The sequence below is a fragment of the Globicephala melas genome, chromosome 20, assembly GCF_963455315.2.
Source record: "Globicephala melas chromosome 20, mGloMel1.2, whole genome shotgun sequence".
Classification (NCBI taxonomy): Eukaryota; Metazoa; Chordata; class Mammalia; order Artiodactyla; family Delphinidae; genus Globicephala; species Globicephala melas.
The window spans coordinates 4,174,725-4,202,251 of record NC_083333.1 but is presented as its reverse complement, the minus strand read 5'-3'; the positions used below and the strand labels follow the sequence as shown (position 1 = coordinate 4,202,251).

General features: G+C 50.4%; 1 protein-coding gene across 6 annotated transcripts in view; it reads left to right on the top strand.

The window, feature by feature from the left end:
• NOS2 (nitric oxide synthase 2) overlaps window positions 1–27,527 on the top strand; it is a 122,698-nt gene that overhangs the window by 63,731 nt on the left and 31,440 nt on the right. For 3 of the 6 annotated variants that reach the window (XR_011377096.1, XM_070044591.1, XM_070044589.1), the window contains exons 2-14: window positions 1,422–1,592; window positions 1,708–1,876; window positions 6,189–6,361; window positions 13,855–13,939; window positions 14,720–14,842; window positions 15,875–16,023; window positions 19,425–19,587; window positions 20,341–20,432; window positions 21,371–21,512; window positions 21,604–21,743; window positions 23,068–23,242; window positions 23,336–23,437; window positions 26,529–26,723. Coding sequence is in view for 5 of the 6 variants with exons in the window: in XM_070044591.1 (XP_069900692.1) it covers window positions 6,252–6,361; window positions 13,855–13,939; window positions 14,720–14,842; window positions 15,875–16,023; window positions 19,425–19,587; window positions 20,341–20,432; window positions 21,371–21,512; window positions 21,604–21,743; window positions 23,068–23,242; window positions 23,336–23,437; window positions 26,529–26,723 (1,476 nt within the window). In the remaining variant the exon portion in view is untranslated. Of the gene's footprint in view, window positions 1–1,421; window positions 1,593–1,707; window positions 1,877–6,188; window positions 6,362–10,977; window positions 11,065–13,854; window positions 13,940–14,719; window positions 14,843–15,874; window positions 16,024–19,424; window positions 19,588–20,340; window positions 20,433–21,370; window positions 21,513–21,603; window positions 21,744–23,067; window positions 23,243–23,335; window positions 23,438–26,528; window positions 26,724–27,527 lie in introns of those variants that run through there. The other 3 variants (XM_070044590.1, XM_060289943.2, XM_060289942.2) reach the window with 3 other exon arrangements.

Here is a 27,527-nt window from a genome sequence, read left to right as displayed (position 1 = left end):
ATCCCTGAAGGCCTGGTGCCCTCGGCATCTAAGCAGCACAGCCGAGCACTTTGCAGAGTACTGGAGTCAGTACAAAGCCCCTCAGGGGAGAGCTCCCTGGCCTCGGAGCTGGGAGAGGCAAGTCTGCATTTCTGGCTGTCCAGTTTTGATCCATGGGTCCTTGAGCCAGTGGGCCGCCTCTCTGAGCCTCAGTGCCCCTGCTGCAAAATGGGAACAATGACACTTTCATTGCAGGGCTGTCAAGAGGTTGGGTACAGTGCCGTGCACAAATCCTCCATGCAATCGATGTTTGAGCACCTACTGTGTACCAAGGTAATACAGCAATAAATGTGACAGAGCCCTCCTGTCCTTATGGAGTTTAGGGTATGCTGTAGGGTGGCCCTCCTTCCCCTATTCTGGGAGTGAGGAGGACAAGGGCTGTGTCTTGAGGATCACCCCTTTGCCACCAGCATGCTGAATCCTGCCTAACAGGCACCCCATAAACACATGGCGTAGGGAGAACCCACTTTTGGGGTCTGACAGTTCTGGGTGCAAATTACAGATTACAGTAACTCCCTCAAAGAGCTGGTGAGAGGATTCTAGGGGGGCTTCTGTGAAGCAGAGGCACATGGCAGGGACTCCTCCTTCCTGGGGGCTCTGTGCCAGCCTTGTACTGCACAGAGCTTGCACCAGAGGCTGGCGGCGGTGGGGGGAAGAACATTCAACCCCAGGTGACCCTCAGCTCTTACCTTGGCCTGTTTCCCACCTTCTTCCTGCTACTTTTTTGCCTTGCTCCTGGGGTGTGCTCGCCTGCAGCAAAACGGGCATGCGCACAGGGGCACACAAGGTGCGGGGGTCATCTGGAACCCAGTGCTGACCCCGGGCCAAGCCTCAGCCCTGCCCCTTACGAGCTGAGTGACAAGGAACTGGTTTCTCAACCTTTCCGTGTCTCGTTTCCTTACTCGTGAAGTCAGCATAAGAATAGAACCACGGCAGAGGGCTGCTGGAGGATGGGGTGAGATGACGACTGGAAAAGCTCGGGCCAGCTATAGTTATGAGCAAGTGCTTCATCCACGGTAGTTGCAATTATTCTTATCACGGAGAATTATTATTACAGGAGGGTGGGGAAGAAAATATTTCAAGAAAGGCAGTGGGATATGGTGCAGGACCCTTGCTCCCCCAGGGCTGCGTCCTGGCTCTGTCCCTCACAGGAGGTGGCAGGATGGAGGGGGTAGAAAGGGGGACTCCAGAGTTTTAGTCTGAACACCACCTGACTATGTGATCTAGGACAAGCCATTTAACTTGGTGCTGAACCTCAATTTCCCACCTATAAAATGGGGCTGGTAATAATATTCACCTCACAGCCTGTTGTGTGGATGAAACAGTCGATATATACAAGCGCCTTGCTTAGTAAGTGTTCTCTCTGATCATTGTTTCTGTAGAAAGAGCTTCAAAGTTGCTAATTCCCACTGGCCAACTGGACTGAACCATGTCTACAACCCGGTGTAGAGACAGATCAACTTTATTTGATGGAAAATCAGTCCCAGGATGATGAGGCTGAGAAATTCCAGTGCTGGTTGCTATCGGCGTGGTGCCCATGATGCGCCGGAAAGGTACGGGGGAGGATATTTCTCCACAGCAGCCTTGGAACCTCCATCTGCACCCTCCTGGGGGCCCACGTGTCCTCTGACTGCCCTTCAAGATGCTCTTTTGATTTCTCCTCTGCAGTAGTCACCTGCCACATCCGTCATCAACAGAGGCCCAGGAATGTGGCCTGTTGGGGAAGCTGGGCCAAAGGTGAGGCAGACCCAGAAAGCACAGGACAAGCAGAGATGGAAATCCCTGACAACCTCCAGGATGGGGACCAGCCCTAGATCCCGCAGACTAGAGCTCTGGGGTGAGCATCACTGTTTGTGCCAGGTCAGAGACTGCCTGCTGTGTGACTGTGGGTAATCGCTTAACCTCTGTGTGTCACCATCCTTACTGCTATTTTTACTCCCCTCTTTGCTATTTGCTAATTAAGAGAGTATTGGGATAGTGGTGATGGTTACACACAACACTGTGAATATAATAAAAACCACTGAAGTGTACACTTTAAAATAGTTAAAATGGTGAAGTTTATGTTATATCCGTTTTATCCTAATAAGAAAATAAATAAATGAGTGTAATGTTACAGAGAGAAAGAGAATTGGGAATTTAAAAGCAAATGTTTGTAGTAGAGTGCTGACCCGTGTGAAGAAGGGAACTTTGGAAGTCAGGTCATGTCACCTGCTCGCTCTTTGTCAAAAAGTAAATTGTTCCTCTCTGACCCATAGCAGGGACCAAAATTCTTGTGTGGCCGCCATTTTGCTCCATAGCTCAAAGCATGTTCTTGTATCGCATTTACTCACTTTATCTTGGCCACTGTTTCTTTTTTTTTTTTTTGAATTTTATTTTATTTTATTTTTATACAGCAGGTTCTTATTAGTTATCTATTTTATACATATTAGTGTATATATGTCAATCCGAATCTCCCAATTCATCCCACCACCACCGCCCCCCACCCCGCTCTCCCCACTTGGTGTCCATTATGTGAAAAGTCAGGCCCAGAGATGAGAGGTGACTTTTCTGAGGTCACACAGCAACTCAGTATCAGAGCTGTCACTAGAACCCAGGACCTCTCAGGCTAAATTGCAGCCACATCGTCAAAGCCTTTTACTCAGGTTGGACAGTCACTGCTGACCCAAACCCTGCCATGAGCCAAGAACATCATGCTTGGTAGATGCTAGATTAGAGGTGAGATAGCAGCCTTGAAGCTCAGGCTCGTAACCTGAGCAGAATGCAAAGGAACCAGAAAAGAAAACAAATGGTTACGGAGCCCTAACCCTGGGCCAGCTACTCTGGGGGCCCTTGACTGGCGCCACTCATGATTCATCCAGCTTATGCTTCTCCAGTGCCCACTCTGTGCTGGTCAGTAGGTGTTGGGGATATTGGGTGATGGGGACAGCACGGTTCCTTACTCCCAAGGGCTTGTGATTTAGTAGGGAGACAGTCAGGAGATCTGGGTTCCTGCCTGGCTCTGCCACAGATTCACCTGAGACTCCAGATACCTTGGTTTCCATACCTGTCCAGAGAGGGAGGAATCAAAGAAGACAGTGGACACACAGGCAGCCGGCTGGTTATAAGCATGACATAGTTCAGGGGGTCATGTAAAGGGAGGCCCCTTGCAGAGGTAAGCTGACAACAAGATAATGAGTACATAGGGACACTCTCCGGGGACTGCATTTGCGAGCGGTCCTCTTCATCAGGGTGGGAACATCTAAGAGAGTAAGCCAGGGCACCATCCTCAAATGAAGGGCAAGACACATCCTGGGATTCCACTGCCCATGCATCTAAAGCCCAACTGTCATATGTCTGATTGATTAAATAACTGAATAACTGCATTTTCTGAAGCAAAACCAACCAGGTGTTCTGAGGCCAAGCAGATGGGATTCTAGAGGAGTCCATGAATGCCAAGTAGTAGTACCCATCTCACAGGATTGGTGGAGGAGTTAAAGGAGTTAATACATGTATTTGCTGCAGGTATAGTCAGAATATGTGGAAGCAGTTACAGGGAATAGGGTTAGAGTGAGGCAAACTCCTAGTCATCCCTCAAAACCCTGCCCTGGTGTCCTCTCCCCTGTGAACCTTCCCTGAGCAATGCAGTTTCAGCTTCTTCAGGATGCCACCCCTCCAACACTGCATGTGCCACTCGATACAATAATTATCCATTCTTTTCTCTAAGCTTTGTACTTTCTGAACCAGGGACTCTGCATCTCTCCTCAAGCAGTATTAGTTTCCCTGAACTGAACTGGCTAAAGACTAAATGAAGAATGGCTTTGATATATTGCAACTCATCGCAGTCTACTTCTATTTTTCATTCATTCATTCACTCAACAGAGATCTTTGAGCTCTTCTTCATGTCTCTATTTGGTTTTTTTCTATCTTAGGCAAATTCAATTGATTATAATTCTGCATTTAATTTGGAAAATGAGGGAAGGAAATGAATGGATTGTGACAGCAATGTGTTAGGATGATGAGATCAAGGGTGGGTTTTTTTCCCTCCATTTTTGACTCTTACCTAACATAGTTGTTATTTTACTTTTATAATGGAACAATTCATCCCATATAGGAATACTGTATTCGAGGCACTATAATAAATGGAATTATAAGAAAGGATAAAGAAGTTAAAATGCAATTTCTGTTACAAGAAAGGATTTTTTTCCCCTGTAGAAAATAACTCTACCTGCCATGCTCCCCTAGTTTACTCAGAGCTGAAGTGTGAGACATTAGTGACACCAACATCTGAGAGGTCTCTCTGTGCTAAGGGCTTTCCTTCCCTTCCACAAACCTCAAGCTGAATGATTCAGGGACCTGTTGGGAACACTGCATGACCCAGCATCACTGGCCTTCTGTAACCTGGGCATTTTCCAGTGTGTTCCATATTGTCAATATTTCTCAGCTTCATGGACTTCTGCCATGAACTGGAAAATTGAGAGTCTGGACAGAAATTAACCAGAGCGCTCCCTACTGAGGAAAAAAAAAAAAAATCCCCCAGACTCTGAAAGTGAGACAACATGGTTTAGCTAAATAAAACCTGGCTCCACGATGACTCCTTTATTGGACCCACCACCCTGCTGGTGAGCCGCTGCCTTGGACCCTGGACCAGGAAGAGGTGCATTTACTGAGGATGCACCACACGGAGTGATGTAACAGCAGCATGAAGTCACTCATAGGCCAGGATTCCCAGTCATAAATTAGCTAACTGTACACCCAGCTGGGGACACTCCCTTTGGAAACAAAAAAAAAGAGACTTCTATGCAAAAACGGCTCCCTGGATGCCATGGGTTGGGTATAAATACTTCTTAGCTGCAGTATAATCATAACTTTGCAGCGAGTTGACGACTGAGGCTCTCTGGCCCCAGGGAATTCAGCATTGCTGGTTTAAAACCTCTCAGCCACCCTTGGTGAGGGAACTGGGCAGTTACGGACGGTTCCGAAGTTCTCAAGGTGAAGGTCCCCCCAAGTTTGCTTGTCAGTACCCTGCAGAGGCAGCACAGCCAGCTGCAAGGTGAGTTGTCTTCATTTCTGGGGAAGCTGCTGTTTTGAGAGGGTTTTGCTTCTTCCTGTTTGAGAAGCCTCAGAAAACTGGGGGACTTTTCTGCCTACAGAGATAAATTGGTAGAAAATCTAAGAAACGCCAACATGAGGTTTGGCCATTTGAACAGGGCATCTTGTTCAGATTTTTTTTTTTTTTCTGCAAAATTTGCTGTAGTTGCTACGTTTCAAGGCAAAACTTTTTGGAGAGTGGGGAGTAATCTACTGAGAATTCTTTTTTATATCGATGATACTGTCCAGTCCTTATAACATGCACCTTTTCCCTCCCAAATAAATTTTGTTAAGATAACTGTTATTAAGCCCCTTTTATGGAAGAAGAAATGCATCTTTTAAATAACTTGTCCCAGGTCATGTAACTAGTAAAGCTAGGATTTGAACCCAGATTTGGGAGGCCCTAAGATTCTTACATGGGCCACATCATCACCACACTGCCCCCCAACACAAAGCCTTTTTCCATGGAGGAGGCATGCTGGGGACAAGCTCAGACCAGTCCTGGGCCTGCACTTATGTCTTCTTTTTTGGTCTTTTTTTTTTTTTTAAAGGAGATGATCTCAAATATTGAGAATTAAGTGCATTTTCCCCCATAAATAATTACGTCTCCCCCATAATAAAAAAGGAGCAGATGACAGCATTGACAACAACTGCAAAATCTGAAAAGATTTAAGGCAGCTATGACTTGAATGCTTTCCCCAGTGACAGGTGCTAGTTAGATCCTGCAGGGACAGGCAGAGGTGCCCATATTTCAATGACCAGCAGGCTCCTTCCCACCTTGCCTCGGGTCAGCAATGAAGTTTGCCCAGTCAGGTCCCATTCAGAAGGCTCACAGGGTTTGTACTTTGTCCTCATGAAGTTTTTCCTTTAGGGAGTTATGTGGCTCTGTCGAATTAAAGTCCATAGGATCCCCACATGCCACACCGAAATAGGAGCAGAGGTTTCAAAGCCCTGAGGAAGTGGCTGTTCAAGACTTACATTAGCCTCTGTACTGATTCTTCAGCAAACTAACCACACTGAGAAGGCCCAGTTCTGTAAACTCTTCCTCAACCTCCCACCTCGGTCTCCTTCTCCTTCCTCAGCCCACGGAGAAGAGCCGCTGAGTTTAAATCCAGAGAAGTGACGTGCTTTGCAAAACCGCAGAGATGGCCTGTCCCTGGCAGTTTCTGTTCAAGGCCAAATCCTATAAGTTTGATTTGACTGAGGAAATGGATATCAACAACAATGTAGACAAAGCCCATCAGCCTCCCTCCAGGTAAGCTTTTCCCTGCCGCCACTTCCTGCTGCTCTCCTCTGGGTTTCCATTCCCCGCTCTGCCAACTCAGAATTCCTCTCTGCTCCTGGCTTCTCACCAGAGGTCTGTTCTCGCCGGATGCTTCTTGGACGTCCCTATTGGAATTGGATGCGGCCACCGTTTATTGGGCACCTCACTGCACCTGACACTATGTGAAGAAGGAAGGGCCATGGCACGGTCCTGTGGGGAGAATATAGGAAGGGGATATGGAATACCTGCCTTGAGAATGGAAGGCAGTAGAGCCCAGTGGTTAGGACCAAGGTGGCATCCTGGCCAACGTCCCTTTTTTTTTTTTAAATATATATTTTTTTGATGTGGACCAGTTTTTTAAAAAAGTCTTTATTGAATTTGCTTATTGCTTCTGTTTTACGTTTTGGTTTTTTGGCCGTGAGGCATGTGGGATCTTAACTCCCCGACCAGGGATCAAACCTGCACATTGGATCATTAGGGAAGTCCCTCAACGTCCCTTCTGATTCACCAGTGCACATGCCTCACTGGTGGTTAGATATTCTGAACATCAACCTGGTGAAGGGTGCCAGGAATTTAGATAAACTGTACCCAAACCCTGTGCTGGGCCTTGCTCATTGGCTCTGAGCTATCTCTCGCTGGCTCTGTGACCTAGGGCAGGGGAACCTCTCTGAGCCTCAGATGTTCTCATCTGCAGTCAGGGGAACCAATGTAACCCATCTTGTAGCATTTTGAGGATGAAATGAGAGTGGGCGTGTAGAGCAATTAGCAGTGTGCCCACGCAGAGCAGGTGCTCAATAAACGCAAGGTTTATTGTAACCAAACACTCACTTTGGGCCAGGGCCATCTAAGGCACTTCACAGGTTTTGCTGCTCAACTGACCTTCACTGGGGCTCTGTGAAGTACAAGTTATTGTCTCATTTTACAGTTAAGGAAACAGAAGCTTTAAGTAAGAGTGGTGTGACTTCCCCCAAAGTTACCTGACTGGTAATTACAGAGTTAGAATTTCTTCCACCCCCTTGCACTTTGTAGGAGAAGCAAGCCTGCAGTAGAACCGAGAGAATTACTTGGCCAGCCTGCCAATCAGTGGACAGGCTTCCAGAGCTAGGAGAGTTCATGGCCTTGGTCTCGAGGTTGAGGCTTACTCCAGTGGAAAGACAAGTCCACCTGTGATAACACCACAAGAAGAATCAAATCAAAGCCCCAGGCCACACAGGGCCACCACACAGCCTCCCAGCCCCACGGCCCCAGAGGAGCCTTTCCCCTGGACTACAGTGGGCAGGGCGCCCCTTGCAGGCGGGCAGCTGGGCAACCCAGAAGAGCAGCGCACGTAAGCGCATGGGCTTGGGGATAAGCAGGAGGCTTTACTACTTAATAGCCCTGGGAGTCGGCGCCCCATAAACGGTACTTGTTGCAGTCATCAGTGTTGTTATTGCTATTGGCAGTAGGACGAGGTTGAGCAACGCCAACATCAAACAGAGCGGCCTCTAGGAGCTTCACAGGAGTGAGCGGCTCCGTGTGGACTTGGAAGGGTGGGTAGAATGTGGGGAGGTTAAGAGAAGTAGCGAAGACGTTCCAGGAAGGGGGCAGGGTGGGCAAAGTCTCAGAGACAGAAGCAAGCATGACTGTGCTGGGGCCTGGGGTGGGGCTTGGGGGCTGGGATAGGAGAGGCCAGGCTGGAGCCCGGGGGATTGAACGCAGAGCAGGGGATTTGGATTTTCTCTGCTTGGCCACGGGGAGCCATTGTAGATTCTTTAGCAAGATTGTCAAGGTATAGCGTGTGGGTTGAACTAGAGGAGAGAACGTTTGAAACCAGGCGGTCTGGGCTGTGGTGGCCAAGGTGGCCAAGAGACCAACAGATGAGAACGCAGGGTTGGATGGCCTCTAGATGCCCTCCCGGCACTGCAGACTCAAATGCTGCAGACTGACAGCAGTTTCATCGCTCCTCCTGGGGTCTCTGGAGGGCCTGAACCCCAGAAATCTGCTTTGACTCTTCTTGGTCATCCCTTCCTTCTCTTCACCTCATGACTGCAGCCCCGGCCGACTGGCCTCCCCCAACTGCAGCCCCCACACTGGTTCTGACCTCTCTCACCCCAACTTGACTTCTAGCAGGTCATGCTCCTGCTCTAGAGTCTGCAGTGGCTCTCCATTGCCCATCACTACACTGAGGCTTGACTGCAGGGTTCTGTACGATCACCCTTCCCAGACAGAAGGTCCATCCCACCTGCCCAGCCCAGCCTTCCTCTGTTTCCCAGTGCCTGTACACGGCCCATTCCTCCTTTGATTCATCCAGACCCAATCCATCCCCTATCTTTCAAGACCATCCTGAATCCCCCTCCTCCCCTAACCCTTACAGGGTGGCCTACAGCCTTCAGCTTTGAATTCCAGACCCTTTACTAGCACTGTCTTGTGCTTTGGGACCATTCAGGACACCTGAGCTGTAGGTTGACCTGAGGCAAACCAGCTGACTTACCCCAAATTTTTAAGCTGGGCTGGGCTGGCAGAAGTGCTCAAATCAGATATGAGAGGTGACTGAGAGAAAATATCACACGTCAATTTATTTAACAGTCCTCCCAGCAATCAGTGAGGAAGGAACTTTTGTTATCCTCCTACTGTAGCAATGAGAACGCTGAAGGCTAGAAAGTTTAAGTAATTTTTGAGATCTCACAGTTAGCAAATGACAGAGCCAGGAGTAAAACCCGGGCAGCCTGACTGATGACCACTACACTGGCTGCCCTGCTTTTAGTCCTAGGCATGTTCCAGCCCATTAACAATGATTTGCTGAGGGCCACTCCTCTGGCACTGTGCTGGGGGTCATGGGGCTGTCGGTGAAGCCCTTCTATTATCAATTAAGTAAATAATAAATCGATCCACTTATTCATTGCATAAACAGCAGCTATAAAGAACAGATAATGTTTATAAAGTTCTTATTACTGTGTCAGTAATGAGGCAGGAACTGTTATTAGCCTTATTTTACAAGGTTGAGTGACTTACTCGAGGTCAACATCTGGAAAGTGGTAGAGCTGAGGTTTGAACCAAGTCTAAACTCATAACCTCTACACTCTATGGACTCTCTCTGAGGGCCTGCTGTGTGCTGGGCTGAGAAAGGTACAGAGAAAAGAGATCCAGGTCCCCCTGTCAGGGAGGGAATGGGGAAATGATACCTTCCTCACTGGTTTGGGGAGGAATACACAAAAATTGGGAGTGAGGTTGGGGTGGTACAGAGAGGTAGACAGGAGTTTACAGGAGAATTTGGGGGCACTGGGATCTATTCTGGGGATGCTGCAGGGGGCCTGGCCTGGCTGTAGTGTGTGTAGGGGGGGAGCAGGGGTGGGGAGAGGGCTTTAGAGAGGAGGTAGGCCCAGCTGGACTGCACCCACAGTGGGATGGGGTGGTGGGGGGAGGATGTTACTGGAAGAGGAAGCAGCAGCACAAAGGGGATTTTATCCTGAAAGCAGTGGGAGCCAATTAATATGTTTTGATCTTGAAAAGTAATTTTAAAATCCATTCAGGTGTAATAAGACCAAGAACTTTATATGGGAGTAATGGTTCCATATTTTGTGTAAACAAATGATTAGGAAGTGAACATGGGGCATATGTCTGTGTTTTACAGACAAAGGGAAATGTTGGGAACAGCTAGGTGAAGGTAAATGGAATTTGGGACAAAGTCAAGCTGGGTTGCAGTTGGCTCAGAATAAATACGTACCCTCTTTCATTCCACGTTAATTTGGGTTTAGGATTAAATATGCTGGAGTATGTGCAGGAGGGCTCCTTGTGCTCTGGTGTCAGGGCTGCGGCCCTGTGCCCGTCTGGACCCTAGGAGTTACCCTGCTCCCAGTGTAAGAAGCAACGTACAGATGGAGCAAGGTCAGTGGCCCTATGCCTTCCAAGTAATACGGACCAGGAGCCTGAAGGGACCCGAGGGGGCTCCTGGTCCAACTGCCCAGCCACCCGGTCTCCCACTGAAAGTCACCCCCCAGCTGCGACCTTTCTTGGGGCTTCTTTCCTGGAATTGCACTGAACATGCAGGAAAGAAATAGCACTTCCTAGGGCATCCCTGTCAGGTGAGAGAGCTTGGGCTGTGGCCCTGGGGCTGCTGTGTGGTCTCAAGCAAGATCCTTGACTTCTCTGGACCTCTGCTGGGTCCTTCTCGGTCAAGTGGGGATAACAATATCGAAGTGCCTTCTCGACTGGAGTTAGTAAGGGGTAGATGAAATGACAGGAGAGCTTGCTTCATAAACCATAAAGCACTGTACAGTAGGAGTTATTATTATGAACATTACTGTTTTTTCATGGGGAATAACAAACCCAAGGCCGGCCATACCTGCCCCGGGGTCTCAGCCCAGAGAAAGTCCAGTGGCATCCAGAAGACAGACTTCGCTGCGGACGCCAGCTGGAGCGGAGGCGCGGGACGCGGCGGCCGCCTGCGGAGCGGACACTCTGGCCGGGGTCCAGCCTCGGGGTGAAGCCGAGTTGGGCCGCTTCTCCGGCTCGCTCCGCCCCGGGGAGGGGGCTGCTTGGTCCGGCGGCGATAAAGGGGCCGCGCGGCAGGGCGCAGGGCGCCCTCCGAGCTGCGCCCACGCCGGGGCCATGCGCGAGGGGCTGGGCGCGGCGTGCGAGGCTGCCCGGCCCCGACTCTGCCGGCTCCTTCGCAGGATCCTCCGGCCGCAGCCAGCCTGCCGCCCCCGCCGAGCCAGGTACTGCGCCGGGCCGGGATCCGCCCTGGGAGGGAGGCGGGCGGCACCGCGCGGGGCCCCGGCTCGAACCCCGGCGCGCACTGCCCCTCTCTGAGCCTCGGGTTTCCGGGGGAAATATGAGGATTGGAATGTTCTCTCTGTAGGATTCCGATGAGGATTTACTTAAAGGGTTTTCCTGGTTTAGAACGCTTAAGGGGTTGCAACTCAGTAGCCACAAAGACCCAGAGAAGCCCCACATGCACCCCTCAGAGGCGCCTGTACGGGCTGGAGTAGGAACTGTGGACGTTTCAGCACTTGGGAGCTTTCTGGATTTTTCAGCCCTGGGGCTGCAACACCCTTTAGGATAGATAGGGTTAAGAGAGCAAAGAGGTTCTTGATTTACAGATAAGATCCATTTTCCAGAGCGCCTCCTTGCCCCCGACCCGTGGTGTATGGAGAGGTGGGAGCATGTGGCGGAGTGCGAACAGCAGGGGAATCAGTCCCCAAACGAGCCACGGACTGCAGCTCTGACCTCAGCGTCCTCTCCCTCAAGCGCCTGTGGACAGTGCTGGCTCTCAGCAAGAGCCACGCTCCAGCTCTCCTTTTGATGGCAGGTCCTTAAGGGTCCCTGTTGCCGTGGAGGACCAAGCAGGACCAAGCACAACTGTGGGTTTAGCCAAATTGCACGTGTCTGGATGGATGATGTCATAATTTGGCAATGCAATAATTTGGCCAGAACCTTAATATGCTCACCGGGCTTCTGGGCACCCTATCTTCCAGCAGCTAACCCAAAGAAATCACTAGGGGAGAGAGGACTGTGTGCATAGCTTTGCGTTCATTTTTTCAAATTGAAAAAATTTTCCCAATTATGAAAGGAATTCATGGTCACTGAAAAGAAGTTGGAAAATGCAGACAAAGATAAAGAAAATTCAAATCATCTGTGATCTTATCAATTAATGCTAGTCACTGTTAATATCTGCTAGCATTTCCCCCAGGTGTTTTCCTATGCTTTTGTGCACACACACACACACACACACACACGCATGCACGCACGCACGGAGCCGGCATCAGACCATGTATACGGTTTGAGGCATTATTTATAATAGTGGAGAAACTGGACACAATCTAAATATCCAGCCCTAAGCGGTGGGGTCAGGCTCACTATGGCCCATCTGTAGAGTGGATTTTTAGGTAGCTTTTTAATATCTGGGAGCAATAGTTACGCTAAGGGAACAAAGACATTGTTTCTCAATCTAAAAGTTACTGTGGACTGGTAAGCTTCTCAAATTCTCCAGTTCTATGGCCAGAAGCAAATGAGAGGAAACATCAATAAGAATGGTGGGGCTTGGGGGTGAAGGGTGATGGTAAAAGATTGAGAAGGGCAGTAAAGCATTGCCTCCCTGAGGACCCCAGCCTCAAAGCATCTTCCCCCTTAGGCAGCCCCATGATGACTGCTCAGCCATGGCTTACCTGCTCTGAATGTCCAGATGACCCTATATTGGCTTTTTTCTGGTGGGGCACACCAGACCAGACCAGAGGGGTGACGACGGCCAGTCACATGGAGGGGGCTTCACAGGGCCGCTGAATCACTTGATTCAGATAGAAGCTGCTTTCTGATACATAGTTACTTTCTCTTAAAGAGACACTATCTCTTTATAGTTATATAATGCAACTATATAACGTATGTAGTTAATTATATAATACGAATATAAATGGTCATTACTTTTTCCAATAACAAAAGCAACACACGCTTATTTGTTATTTTCCGACATCACAGGTGTGTGTGAGGTGGAAAATGAGCGACCTTTGTAGGACTCTCTAACTGCCTTTCCCTTTGGATGTGTACATACCCCAGAAAACACTGCAAAGAACATGGGACCCAAGAAGCTTTCTTACTGAGATGCCCCAGGAGGAGGCATGTGTGGGGTGTGACTCTTGGATGGATGTTCACGTGTCTTCTGTTCTCTGTAGCATTTACTGGGAGAGCGAACCTGAAATCCCAAACCAGAACCAATGGTTTCTGAATGACTTCAGACTATTAGGGCTTCTTCTTCTTCAAAGGATAGGCTGGATTCTTTTAATCTGTTGTTGTCAAACAAATAGACCAATATATTTTTAAAAAGCGTTCTTCTCTTCCAGAAATACTGAGATATTTAGGCATGACGTGAGGTCTCAGACTGGCTTTAAAATGAGAGTGGGGGCTGGGAGAGTAACGTTGAAATAAAAGTGACCGTGGGTTGATAATTGTTCGATTGGGTTGAATCTGGGTGAAAGGCTCATGGGGGTTGATTACACTCTTGTCTCTAATTGTGTATGTTTAACATTTTCCATAATAAAAATTTAGAATAAATAGACAAACCAAGATAAATCAAGTGCTTTAAATAAAAAAGTGTTAAGTCCCAAAGAGGGAGTGGCTGGTGGACAGTACTGCTGGCCTGGGAGGACAGGGTTGAAGGAGCCATTCTCTGCCAGCTTAGCCCTATACCATGTTTGTACTTGGCTTTGGAAGGGGGCATCTTCACAGAGCTTCTGTGGGTCACCCTTTGGGCCGTTCACTTTGGTTCAGCTCCCCTCCTGACTTTTTGGCTTTGTAGGGGGCAGGCAAGGGAAGAAAAGGAGGAGGGAGGGTGGTGATGGTGCAGAGACTGGATGGGCCAGCTGCCTCCCTCACCACATTGACTGGAAACGCTGACGTTCACTCCCATCCTCTAGACCTCACCACCACCCCCAATGAGGGGCTGGCAGAGGGAACTCTAAGATCCGTCTCTGCCTTCAGATACTCCATCTCATGATAGCTGTTTCCTTTTGCAGTCCAGTGACACAGGATGACCCCAAATGTCACAACCTTGGCAAGCACCGGAATGAGTCTCCCCAGCCCCTCACGGGGACAGCAAAGGTCAGTGAGTCACTCGGGTGTGGGAAGCCCCTTCCTCGCTCGCCCAGGCACAGCAGCCTGGTGGAAGCTGAGGTCTGGGGCAGTGAGTAGAGACCCGGGGACACAGGTGGGGACGAGGAAGAGCTTTGGGAGAGCGGGATGAACCATGGTGACTGGGAGTGGTGGCCCCCCAGGTGTGCAGGCACCTGGGTGACTTGCCTGTGTGGGTTGGCAGGCCTGGGAGAGGGCAGACCACTCATGGGGCCAGAGTGAGATGCTCAGAAATAATCCTGAACTCAGCAGCTGAGCCTCCAGCCCCAGCCCCAGCCCCCGCCCCTAGCCCACTGGTTCCACCTTCCCTAAGTGCTTTGGCCCTCAGTGTTCCAGAGAGGTGGGCAGAGAACTGGCTTTCATATTCCTAAATGCCTTCAGGGAAGGCAGTGATACATTCTCCCTGTCCTGATTTCTGTTCTCAGGAGCAGCGGCTGTGACAGTAATCTCTGTCACGTCTAACCTTAGTCCCTCCTGTTGCAGTGCCCCCGAGGGAGCATTTGGCAGGCTCTTGGATGAGGAGAGAAGCCTGGCCAGTGGCCCAGGCACCTGGAGCTCTTAGCAGTCGCTGGCCCAGGTGGCCAGGCTGCCGGAAAGGGAGGAGGGACGTGGACCGACACTGGGACCTGTGTACCCACCCACAGCTCCGCAGCCACCCAGAGCCCAAGCAGGGCCTAGGGCCTGGGAAAGACCCATGGAGTCCTGGGGTTGGAGGCATTTGGAAATCCCTGTTGTTTTGCTCCCTCTTAGCAGTCTCCAGAATCCCTGGTCAAGCCGGCTGCACCCCCATCGGCCCGCCCACGGCACCTGAGGATCAAAAACTGGTGCAGCGGGATGACTTTCCAAGACACACTTCACCACAAGGCCAAAGGGGTGAGAAGTCTGGGGCTTCTGGGAGAACCACTTTTGTCCCAAGTCAACGAAGCCATCAAGGCCCTTAATGGAGCAAACAGATGTCCCCTTGGGCAAACCAGACACGCATCAGCTTGGGCAAAGGGTACCGGGAACAGAGATGCTTGTTTCTCACAAATTACAGTGGGAAATATATGATGTTAACTCCCTGTTAACTCCCCGATGGGTGATGGATAATCCGGAAGGTGAGATAAGCAATTACAGGAAGAAATGATTTCTTTCTCAGAGAGACAGATTTCAGCATTGTATTAGGGAGAATTTTCTACCAGAACTGTCCAAAGCTGGACTGAACTATCCAGCCCAGTCCCGTAGTGAGCTCCCTATCGCTAGAAGGATTCAAGTGCTATTTGATAAGGAGGTGGGAAAGGGGTTCAAGCCTCCAGTGAGTAGTTGGACTACTTATTATCTCCTAAGTTTCTTATTCTAACTTTAGAATGTATTCTGTGATTGTAAAGTGGGAAAGAATTGAAAATTTCAAAGCCATGAAAGCAGGGTCATTTCCCACACCTTCCAGAAATGACCGCTGTTAACCTTTGGGTATATTTTCTTTCAGTAATTTTTCTGTGCCATCCCCTGGCTTTGGGATTTGCACCTTCTCAATTCATTTTGGGTGAACAGCGATAGTTTGTCCCCAGGAGTCATATCAGCCTCTTTAAATGAGAAGGTAGTCGAGATCTTCCCAGGGATCGAGCTGTTGACTTTGGGTCTGGGGCTGGCTTGGGGGCAGGGCCAGAGACTGAGCCCAGGGTGGTGGCAGCAGCCCAGCCCATAGCCACTGGGGTTCAGCCAGTAGAGGAGAGGAGATATGAGTCAGGGGAAAGCCTGGTAGACCCCAAGGAGGAGGTGCCACAGAGGTGGAGAGGGGTGGCAGGGAACTGGAGCAGCCAGAGTGGAAGGAGGTGGCCGGAACAGCTGGCCCTGGAGGAGGATGGCCATCAACGCCTGTGCTGAGGGGCCAGGCAGCCAGCCTCACCGTCACCTCTCTCTTTCCAGCATCTCGCTTGCAAGTCCAGGTCTTGCCTGGGAGCCATCATGAACCCCAAAAGTTTGACCATAGGACCCAGGGACAAGCCTACCCTCCCAGACGAGCTTCTACCTCAAGCTATTGAATTTGTCAACCAGTATTACGGCTCCTTCAAAGAGTAAGTCTAGCTTCCTGCAGCATCGCTGCCTCCCCCTCCCCTGAGCTCTCCTGTCTCCTGCCCTTTCCCTCGGACCCCAGACCCCTTTCCTTCCCAGGTTTGCAATGGACCGAGGGCTAAAACATAGTTTTTCAGGGGAAAGACCCTGGACACGTTCTCAAAACCATAAGACAAAGAGGCATGGCAGTAATGGTTGAAAGTGTGGGTTGGGTATCTAAACGGTTGAGTTTGCATCCTTCTCCACCAGTAACTGGTCCTGTATCCTTGGGAAATCTATTTACCCTCCATGTGCCTCAACTTCCTCACAGGTCAAAGCAGGGTCGTGACAAAACCTGGCTCATAAGATTGTTGCGAGGATTAAATAAGTTTGGAACAGCGTCCTGGCACAAAGTAATGAGTTGATATACAAAACCTTTTACTATGAAATGTTTGAGATAGAAAGGACCTCAGAGACCACCTAGCCAAGCCCTCCACCTGCAAGTGTGAGCCGGGAAGCCCAGCGACAGCTAGAGTTCAGTCCCAGCTAGAATTTAGGCCACCTGACTTGGAGAGAGCTCTTTGCACTGCACTCTGTGGGGATCTATATTGCTGAGTTTCATAAAATATATGGCTATTAATTTAGGTCCTTTTATATCTTTAAAATAAAAATGCACAAAGGGATTGTAAGGCAGAATGACCAAGGGAATGGATTTGCTGTTTTATGGGCTGCGAGGGGAGTGTGGCTTTCATGGTGCAGCCCCACGTGGCACTTTACTGCACGAAGTGAGCCACAGAAGTAACCTGGGACACCCCCTCCCCATGGCAGAAAGAGTGGCTCCTGGTGATGCCACGTCCCCGCTGCTCTGACCTGCAGTGTCTGAGCTGGAAGGGGCCTTGAGTCTATGAAAGAGACCCTTAACTTCTGGGGCTGTGATCCACTACCCTGGCTGCACAGTGGTCGCCGTTAAGGACTTTGCAAAATACTGGTGCCAGGGTCCCCTGGGCTGGGGGCATCAGCTTCTCAGGAAGTGTGGAGGGAGCGGATACCCATGTTCTTTAAAAGCTCCCAAGGCAATTCTAATGTACAGCAGGACCGAGAACCCAGTCAGGGGTTTGCTGCTCTGTGTGCTGTATAAATAGAACCTCTGCAGAAGTGCTTTGTCACTAGGAGGTCCAAGGTCCTTAAGCTTTCAACTCGGTTGTTGACTTATGAGCTTTTCAGGGTCAAGGAATTTTCTTAATGGGCTTCACTGGACCACCGTATTGAAGCTGACATTTACTGAGCGCTAGGTATGTTCTGGGCTCTGCCTTATGTAAGGCTCACCATGACTCTATGGGACTGGTACCATTATTATCCTCCCCACACTGTACAGATAAGGAAACCAAAGCCTGTGGAGGAGATGTAACTTGCTCAAAGTCACACGTTCTGAAGTTCCAGAGCTGGGATTTGAGCCCAAGCAGTTTGGGCCAGAACCCCTGCTTTAAACCTCAATGTTCTAGCATCCAGCTCTTTGACTTTGAAGGTTCTGACTCCATGCTGGACCTGGGGGTTCCTGCTGCTGTATGGAAGGGAGTTGGGTGGGTGTTATAGCCCCAGGAAGCTACAGGGCTGCTCTTGCTGGCTGTTGAAAACCCATTTACTTTCCACAGAGGGAAAAAGTTCCACTTTTCACAATCACAAATCCATGGCTTGGACCCCCCAAGAGGTCCTGGGGGTGTGAGTGACAGGTGGCAGCCCATCCCTACAATTACACTAGCAGCCAAAGGCATGGACAGCTGGGCCGGTTCCGTCTTTCGTGAGTGAAGGATTGTATAGTTAGAAATTGTAACTTGCCGAATGTTCTGTCCAAAGTCAGTGCACTGATGCCAAAAGCCACTCCTTCTTTTCCGAACTAACAGGCATCATAGCATTTTAGTGCCTCCGAAATGTGACCATTGGAAAACAGTGGTAAAATGTAAAACGCTAAAGGAATTGGGTGAGAACATAAAATGATCTTTTCTTACATAGTCCCACGTTAACACTACCAAGTATGTTGGAAGCATCTGCGTTCTGGTGGTCGCTACTGTTTTCATGCTCAGATGCAGAGCAGGGAATGTTGCTAGAAGCTTTGTTTGGGGAAGGAGGGCTGCCGGTGGGGCAGCCTCAACCTCACCCAGCAGGTCTTTATGCCAGGAGTGTCCTTGAAGATAAATAGCACCGAGTGTTTTGTCTTTGAGCTTTTTTCTTTAATCAGGGAAGAGCTGTCAAGACACTCTTCATCCACAGAAAGGCCATTTTGTCTTGAGTTGTCCAATCTCCTTAATCAGGAGTTCATTCCTTAAATAGTTTTGTTTGTTGCAACTTGAAATGTCTTTGGTGCCCATTGGAAATCTCAAGGTTGCTCTGTGTGTGTGTGTGTGTGTGTGTGTGTGTGTGTGTGTGTGTGTGTTTCAAAACCTTCCTGGCTGTGGGATATTTTTGAAGCTGGGAGGGGAGGGGAGAAGCCAATTTGGAAATCTCACAAGGGACAGCTGGCCGAGCGGCGCGGGGGTTGAGAAAGCTCGCTGTAGACAGCCTGTGACGCTGGACCACACTGTGGAGGGCTCCTCCTTGAGCGGCCCTGGGGCCCTGCAGGCTGAGTCCTGAGGGCAGGTCCCCGTCTGGGCCTGACCAGGGAAGCGTGGGCAGTCCCTGCACATCTCTGGGCTTGCAATCCCTCCCACCCAGTGTGGAAGGTAGAAGGTTAAGAGCCTGGGCTTGGCATCAGGGCAACCTGAGTCTGAGTCCTGAGTTTCCTCTTTACCACACTTCTGTTCCCGGGCCAGTACTTAACCTTCCAGATACACCGACTATAAAAAGGACACAAACATGCCTCCCTCACAGTCTCAGTGGGACCCTGACTGTGGGTGGCTTCGCCCAGTACCTGGCTCACAATGAGTACTCAGTACACAGGATCTGCTGTGGGAGGGACTGATTCATCTCTTAACCAGGGGAAGGCGGACGGGTGCTCCCCTGGCTGAGAGGCAAGATGGGGCTGCGGCTTGCTGGATGCCGCTCCGGCTCTCGCAAGTGTCTGAGAAGCGCGGCACTCCGTGCTGAGATGAATATGATTCGAGAAAACGTTCCTAGAAACAACAAGGGTGCTGGTGGGATCAGGACCAGCTGTGTAACATGCAGGACCCAGTGTGGAAATAAAAACGTGGCTTCCTGTTCACAGATGATTAAGAATTCAAGACAGCAGAGCACTATACCCAGCATGGAGCCCTTCTGAGCTCAAGGCCCTGGTCACGTGCCCATGAAGCTGGCTCTGGAGGGGACGGTCTCCCTGAGAGACATCTTGCCCTCCTGGTGTCCTAGTTCAGTTCCTGCTTCTGTGGATTGAATCGATCTCCATTTAAGGTCATCTCATTGTTGATCTTCCTGATGCCTTCCTGTCCCCCAGGGCAAAAATAGAGGAACATCTGGCCAGGGTGGAAGCGGTAACAAAGGAGATAGAAACAACAGGAACCTACCAGCTGACGGGAGATGAGCTCATCTTCGCCACCAAGCAGGCCTGGCGCAACGCCCCCCGCTGCATTGGGAGGATCCAGTGGTCCAACCTGCAGGTGGACTCCCTTAGCAGGAGAGGAAGCTGGGAGCCCGGCGGGCCCTGAGCAGTGGCTCCCAGCAGCCCGCCGAGCTGTCCCCGGGGCTCCCTGCGTTCTCTCTCCCCGGCCCTGAGCTTGAGATGGGGGCTTACAGCCACCCACCCCCACCTCCCCAGAGTCTAGAATCCGATCTCAGCACCAGGATTTCTAGCCGATCTTTCTCTCTTGCGTTAAATTTCAGAGACTAAACGCCAACGTGAAACCAAACGACCTTGCTATTATAACTGCTGAGGCCCTGGTTGTTTACCTTGACTGAATTCTTGGCTTTTAGAAAACATTTCCTTTATCCTAGCCTCCTAAGCTGTCTTTACGTTTTATTGCTGGATAATAGTGAAAGTACTTGGACAGATAAAGAGATAAGAAATGCCAATGCAACCAGCTCTGGCTGTAATAAAATGTTCTGGAGGCCATGGGTAACATGTATAAAGCAACTAGGCTGTGGGAATCCTGACTCATGGTGCTTGAGAATCAGGTTTTCTTGGGGGTTGGGTTTTGATACGGTCTTCCAAGTGAGGGCTCCTGGGCTCCCCTAGGAGAGCAGAGGAAGGATGAAGGGGCAGAGAGGAGGATGCACTCCTCAGCGAGGCGTTCGGGTCGTGAGGTTTGGGGCCACTCCCTCAGTCCCCGTGGCTTAGCTTTTAAGATCAGCTCCAAGGCCTCTGTCCTCACGGTCCTTGACGGGCGTGGTCTGGGTGGGCTGCGTGCACGCAGGTCTTCGACGCGCGGAGCTGTTCCACGGCCCAGGAGATGTTCGAGCACATCTGCAGACACCTGCGTTATGCCACCAACAACGGCAACATCAGGTGGGTGTGCTTTTCCCGAGGCTACGAGGCTATGCTGGGGCCCACCCTGTCCCCAAGTCTTAGCCAAGAGATGCAGATGAGTTTAGGGGAGGCATCTGGGCTCCAGGAGAGACTAGGGAGAAAGAAAGGAGAAAGACTTGGCTTCTTCAGGGAGCCCTCGTAGTGAGCGGGCCTCCGTGAGCTTAGTGCCTCGTCAGTGGCCCATTTCCTTGGTTTCTTTCTGACTTGTAGCCATTTGGAGGTGATGGGGGGGATCCTTAAGAAGCAACTTCTCCACTCTTCGAGGTTAAGGCTCCCCACTTTAGAGGAGATGAGAAGTTGTTTTTGCAGCCAATGTGGTGATTTTCTTAGAGGTGGGGGAGTGGCTGCCCATCAGAACCACTCCTGCCTTACCTTCCCCTTCCCCTAGCCAAGGAGGTCAAGGTCAACTCATTTGGTCCTTCATTCATTTTTCCTTTCAGCAAACACTCAGTGCCCACCTGATGAGGACCCAACACAGGGCTAGGCATGGGGGTGGGAAGTGACTAGGACCCTAAGACGAGGGTCCAGCTCACTATGAACCTATGCCTTGCACTAGACAAGCGTCCAACTAACTCAATTGCAAAGAGAACTATGGTGCAGCTAGGGAAAGGGTTGGGCAGCTAACCGTGCCCGAGGGGTGGGGAGGGTTCCCTGGAGGACGTGGTCCCTGGGCTGGTCTGGAAGGTAGGAGCTGCAGGAAGAAGAAAGAAGGAGAGGGTATGTCAGGAAGTGGACGGGTTACGCAGAGGCCAGCGAGAGCTTGGCATGTCTCAGAGCTGCAGGGGTTTGGTTCAGTTAGCTCGGGTGCAGAGGGCTGGGGAGTGGGAAGATAGGAGGGGACAGGGGACCTGTTGGGGATGGCTGGAAGCGCACACCGAAGCTGGGTGGTAAACAGCACTGTCCTCACCTTGGGGAAGGTCGGCCATCACCGTGTTCCCCCAGCGGAGCGACGGGAAACATGACTTCCGGGTCTGGAACGCCCAGCTCATCCGGTATGCCGGCTACCAGATGCCTGATGGTACCATCAGAGGGGACCCTGCCAGCGTGGAGCTCACCCAGGTACTAGATCCGGCTCTGGTGGCTGACAGTGGAGCCCAGAGGGGTCAAGGGACTTGGATCTCCAGACTCACTTGGCCTGTCTTGTTTTCAGCTGTGCATCGACCTGGGCTGGAAGCCCAAATACGGCCGCTTCGATGTGGTGCCTCTGGTCCTGCAGGCTGATGGCCGTGACCCTGAGCTCTTCGAAATCCCTCCCGACCTTGTGTTTGAGGTGCCCATGGAACATCCCAAGTAAGCAGGCTGTGGGTGCCAGGGGTGTGTGTTCACATGCATGCCCCCTCCTTTCCTAAGTGAGACCCTAGACCTCAGGATCCTCCCTGCACCTCCCCCAAAGCCCGACCAGCAGCAGGTGATACCCAGAAGGGCCAACTTTCAAGGCCTGCCTTGTCGCCCTTGTACAGCAACTCTGCACTTGCATGTCGGGCCTCAGACTTATAATGAGATGCTGATAGTGACAGGAAAGCAATGGCTTAGACAGACCAGGCTCTAGCAGCTTGGGAAGAAGTGACCTCAGGAAAGGAATCCTTGAAAGGCTCTGAGATTCTCACACTGTGCAGCCCAGGCCTCTTTGACCTTCCTGCCAACTCTCTTAGCCATCCCTCTCCTGACTGATGACAGTACTTCAAGAGCTCATCTGGTTCAGCCCCTCCTCCAGGCAGCTCTAATAATTACAAAAATACCTGCATACATTGACACTCACTATGTAGCAGGCATTAGGCTGGGCTCTTCTTTTTGTCCCTTGAATATACTGAACTTACTCCTACCTCAGGGCCTTTGCACTTGCCCTTCCCTCTGCCTGACATGCCCTCTCTCCAGAATTTTGCAGACTTCATTTCTTCTTGTCAATGAGGTATTTCCCGAATGTTACCCATTCTGAGAAGCCTCTTCTGAACACCCAGTCTAGAGTAGGCACCCTCACCCTCCACCTGACACATCACCTTGTCTTTATTTTCCTATTTATTTATTTGTTTACCTACTTATAGTCTGTAAGGCCCTTGAGAATTAGGGATCTTGTCTTTCTTGTTCGGCAATATATCCCCAACACGTAGCAGGGCGCCTGGCTCATAGTAAGTGCTCAATTATAAATATTTCTGGAATGAATGAATATACAAATAAAGGATACTGTTATTTTCACAATAATCCCATGAGTTTGATGCTCTTATCTCTATTTTGTTGGTGGGGATGCTAGGGCTCAGAGAGGCTAAATAATATCCCAAGATTACACAGCTAGTAATCAGTAAGGCAGAACTTGAACCCAGGCTTTCTGACACTGGAATCCTTACGTGCTGTGTTATGTTGGGTTCTCAGCATTTAGCACAGGGCCTGTCATATACTTGATGCTTAATATGTTTGCGTGAATGAACTCGTGATTGAATGCATAATTAGCAAATGACACGTGGTGCGTCAATTCACCTCTCCAGGTGGGATGAACTTAGAGATCAGCACTTGGAAAGGAGTTTTCTTGGTGCACTCTTTCTCTGAAGCTTTTTTTGGGGGGGGATGAATGTGGGCCAAAGTGAAGGCCCCATTGCCACCAGCTCTGCCTCCCTACCAGGTATGAGTGGTTCCGGGAGCTGGAGCTGAAGTGGTATGCCCTGCCGGCCGTAGCCAACATGCTGCTTGAGGTGGGTGGCCTTGAGTTCCCAGGGTGCCCCTTCAACGGCTGGTATATGGGCACAGAGATCGGAGTCCGGGACTTCTGTGACGTCCAGCGCTACAACATCCTGGAGGTAACGAAGACCGTCCAGCTGGGCCGGCTGGAGGTGCGGGCCTGCAGCTGGGATCCAAGAGACTGACTCACCCCCATTTCTCTGCCTTTGCAGGAAGTGGGCAGGAGAATGGGCCTGGAAACACACAAGGTGGCCTCACTCTGGAAGGACCGGGCTGTCATTGAGATCAATGTCGCTGTGCTCCACAGTTTCCAGGCATGTCTGGTGTTTGCGGGTCTGAAGGCTTTCTGGTTAGAAGGTCGTCTGGTCCAGCCGCCCATGTCATGCTTGATTTTCCCCTTACGGCATTGCTCATTTATTCACGCATCAAACAATGTTGAACACCCTGTTTGTGCCAGGCACAGTGCTAGGTGCTGGGGATAGAGAGACAAGCCCTCTCAAGTCTGCTAGTGGAAACTTGAATGCTTCTAGCAACAGGCAACTCCTTACCTCCCAAGGCTGGTCAATCCCTGCGCTTGAGCACTGAATCCTGTCCTCTCTCAATTTTCAAGGACTTTACTCCTGAAAATCCTCCCCACCCTCTGCCCCATAACATTGATACCTCCTTAGCCACTGGATCATTCCCATCAATGATCAGTAAGCTGTAATGATTCCCATCTCAAAGAGATAAATGGCTAGCTAACCAAACACTCCCCCTACCCAGCTACTACCTTGTTTCTCTGCCTCCCTTTTACGGCAAAACCATGGAAAGACCTCATTACACGTCCTCATCCCCCAGCCGCTCCAGTCAGGCTTTTATCCTCCACAGCTCTGCCAGTGGAATTCTGGCTGTTGTTCACACTCACCAAGATGCTTCCCCCCTAAGGGCCTTTGCACTTGCTTTTTCCTCTGCCTAGAACACTCTTGCCATGAATCATCCCGTGACCGGCTCCTTCCCTTCATCCAGGTCTCAACTGTCCCCTCTTCAGAGTAGCCCTCCCTGACGACACCATAAACAAAGGCATCCTCACCCACCTCCCTGTCTTTCTTATTCCTTTAACCTTTTCTTTCTTTTCCTTCATAATCCTGATTAGCTCCTGACGTTATGGAGTCCATCTGCCTCTCTCTTTGTTTCCCCCATTACAATGTAAGCTCCATGGGGCAGGGACCTTGTCTCTCTTGTTCACTGCTCTACCCCTGGAGCCTAGAAGAGTGTCTGGCACGTGGCAGATGCTAAAAAAATATATGTATTGGATGAATGAATGAGAGGCCACGCCCACCTGAGCCGTTGTTGCTCTTGCTTCCCTCTCTGAGCAATGGCAGCCACCAAACACAGCAGGTTGGCTCCTGTGTGGGGCTGAGCCCTCCGGTCCATCTGCTGCTCTCCTATAAACACTCCCCTTCCTTTGGGGAAGGAGCCATGGATGTGTGAAGCTATTACTTTAGAAGCTGGGACCATGTCCACAAAGTTGGCAGATGCCCTGGTGGCCAGACCGCAGGGCAGAGGGTCATTCATTCATTCAGCAAAGTTTTATTGTGCATTTTCCATGTGTCAGGCCCTAGGCCAGGCCAAGAGTGTGAGCGGTGAACAAAACAGACAGAAACCCTGGCCTTGTGGGATGTAGTGGGAGCTGACATTAAACACCCAGTAAATACATATTATCACACACTGTTCCCCAGAGCTTGTCACGCTGTAGGCATGTCAAGCTTGTGCCTGATTTTGGGGAGTGGGGGGGGGAACGGGGCAGCTCCGAGACAGGACAGGAAGAGCCTCCTGGGGCTGACCCAGCTGGGGAAGGCCCCACTGGCTGTGGATCACACATCCTGACTCCTGCAGGCTCCCAGCATCAGCTCTGATATTGGCAGGATGCGGATATGTCCCAGGAAACTGCTGACCCTCAACTGTCTCCTGACCATTGCTGACCACGTCCCTCCACTGCTTGAGAGTCTCCAGGACTTCCTCATGACCCTCCTTCAGGGTCAGCTTCAAAAGACTTGGCCTCATTTCCTCATCTGTAAAATGGAGATAATAATGGTACCTCCCTCACTAGGTTACTGTAAGGATTAAATGAAAATGAATGCAAAATATTTAGCTGCATTGCCTGACCCATAGTGATCACTCAAAAAACATTAGTTTTGTTGTTATTATTATTTATTACTGTTACAACTATTCTCACAGCTCTCATCATTCATCAGCTCCTGCACCTAAAACCGGTCTGGCACCCAGTAGTTGCGGTGTGTGTATGTATAGAATTTTAGAAGGCATAGCTGATCCTACTGGAACCCACTGGCTCCTCTCCTGCCTCCCGGCCTTGACTCATGCAGTGTCCTCCTCCGGGACTGCCCGTCTGCTGCCTAACTGGTACCCATCTCTCAAAACTCACTTCCTCTTAGAAACTGTCTCTAAAATCCCCGATCTCTCCTCTGAGCTCCTGTGTGAGCTAAGCCCTCCCTCGGCCCTCCGTCAGCACCTGCACTCACCTCCATCACAGCTTCTATCAGACCATGTGAGATGGCTGACGTCCTTCTGCCCCCCACGGTTAGAGTATGATCCAGTGCAGAGAAGAGGCCGCGCCTTTCACCTCTGTATGCAGTACCTGGTAGATAGAAATGACGATAGCGGCTAACATTCATTGAGCACGTTTTATGCTTTACTTGTATTATTTGATTGCATTCTTTCAACAACGTCATGATATAGGAACTATTACCATCCCCATTTTACAGATGAGGAAACTGAGGTTAAGGAACTAATAGCTCAAAGTAACATGGCTAATAAGAGGCCAAGGTTTGAACCACTCCATGAAACCAATGTCTCTTGACTACATGAGTTGCTCCAGACGATGTGGCTGCCCTTGTTGGATCATTCCAGGAAGGCTCAGACCCCTTGGCTTCTAATTTTAGGATGTGGGACATTGTGGTGATTTGCCTTCCATGCACTGTGGTTCCCCCCCAGTGCTTCAGTCCTCTTCCTTCTGGGCTGAGACAGCCACATCTTTGGGAAGGTGACTCCTGGAACTCTTTACCAACAAGTGAAAAAAAGCCACTGTGCTTTGACTCATCAGCATCCAGAGAGCAATTTGTGGGAGTCCAGGGAGACTTGTAGGCCTGGGAAGCTGGACACTGCCCGCAGAGGCCAAGCGGGGGCAGCGTGTGGCCTGTGGGCTGACCATGGCTATGGTGACTGCTTGGGCTCAGAGGCTCTGAAAATACTTTGCATTTGGGTATTTATTTTCAGCAGTGAGAAGGGGGCCAGAGGGGATTGTGGTCCCATTTTACAGATTGCCAGGCCCTTCCATAGTCCATCTGGGAGCCCTGCAGCCAACCGACCACTCTCCTCAACTCGCCTTCTTGCCTCCTTCTGATTTAGAAGCATAATGTGACCATCATGGACCACCACTCAGCTGCAGAGTCCTTCATGAAGTACATGCAGAATGAGTACCGGTCCCGAGGGGGCTGCCCAGCTGACTGGATTTGGTTGGTACCCCCAATTTCTGGAAGCATCACCCCCGTGTTCCACCAGGAGATGTTAAATTATGTCCTGTCCCCTTTCTACTACTACCAGGTAAGAGAGGGGCCTTCCTCTCCTTTCTGTCTTGGGAGCTCGGGGGTGGAGAGAGTGTGTGTGTCTGCACATGTGTGCATGTGTGTACACATGTGTGCGTGCATGTGTGTTTGCATGTGCCTGTGCACACGTGTGCTCACTAATGCAGGATATACAAGGAAGGATCGGGGACACAGAGGCATATTTTTAATGCTTTTCAGGCTTCACTCAAGGATGCTTTTGTCCATTTCTACAGAAGTGAGACTGAAGGGAATACCTTTTATGGTACCTTTAGTAGCCCGTTGCTCTGATGGAGTTTAAGCTCCTGAGGGCGACCACCATTGTGCCCGCCTGCACGGGAGGGCTATAGACAGTCACATGACATAATGGTGAAGAGCTTGGCTCCCAGGTCAGATACATCTGGGGGTGATTCTCCCACTTCCTAGCTGTATGATCTTGGGTGGGTCATTTCACCCATCTAAGCCCTGGTTTTCTCATCTCTAAAAGGACGGTCATCAACTCCACGGTGGAGGAGGTTGTGTGGATCACATGAGCTGGTGTACGTAACAGCTCAGCCCAGTGTCCAAACCAGAGTGCACTCAGGAACCGTTACCCAGTGAAATGATCTCATTTTTTGTCAAAAAGCTCTTTGGTTAGATTTGGGGAAGAGCTTCCTTACTCTAAAAGTGATAAGTAGTGTGACTGACTGCCTGGGATAGTTTGTGCTTGTGGTCATAGCACCTTCGTCTACTCTCAGAGGTATCCCAGGGCAGACTATGCAATATATACAATCTGTATAGCCTTCCTAGTGATCAGATACCAAAA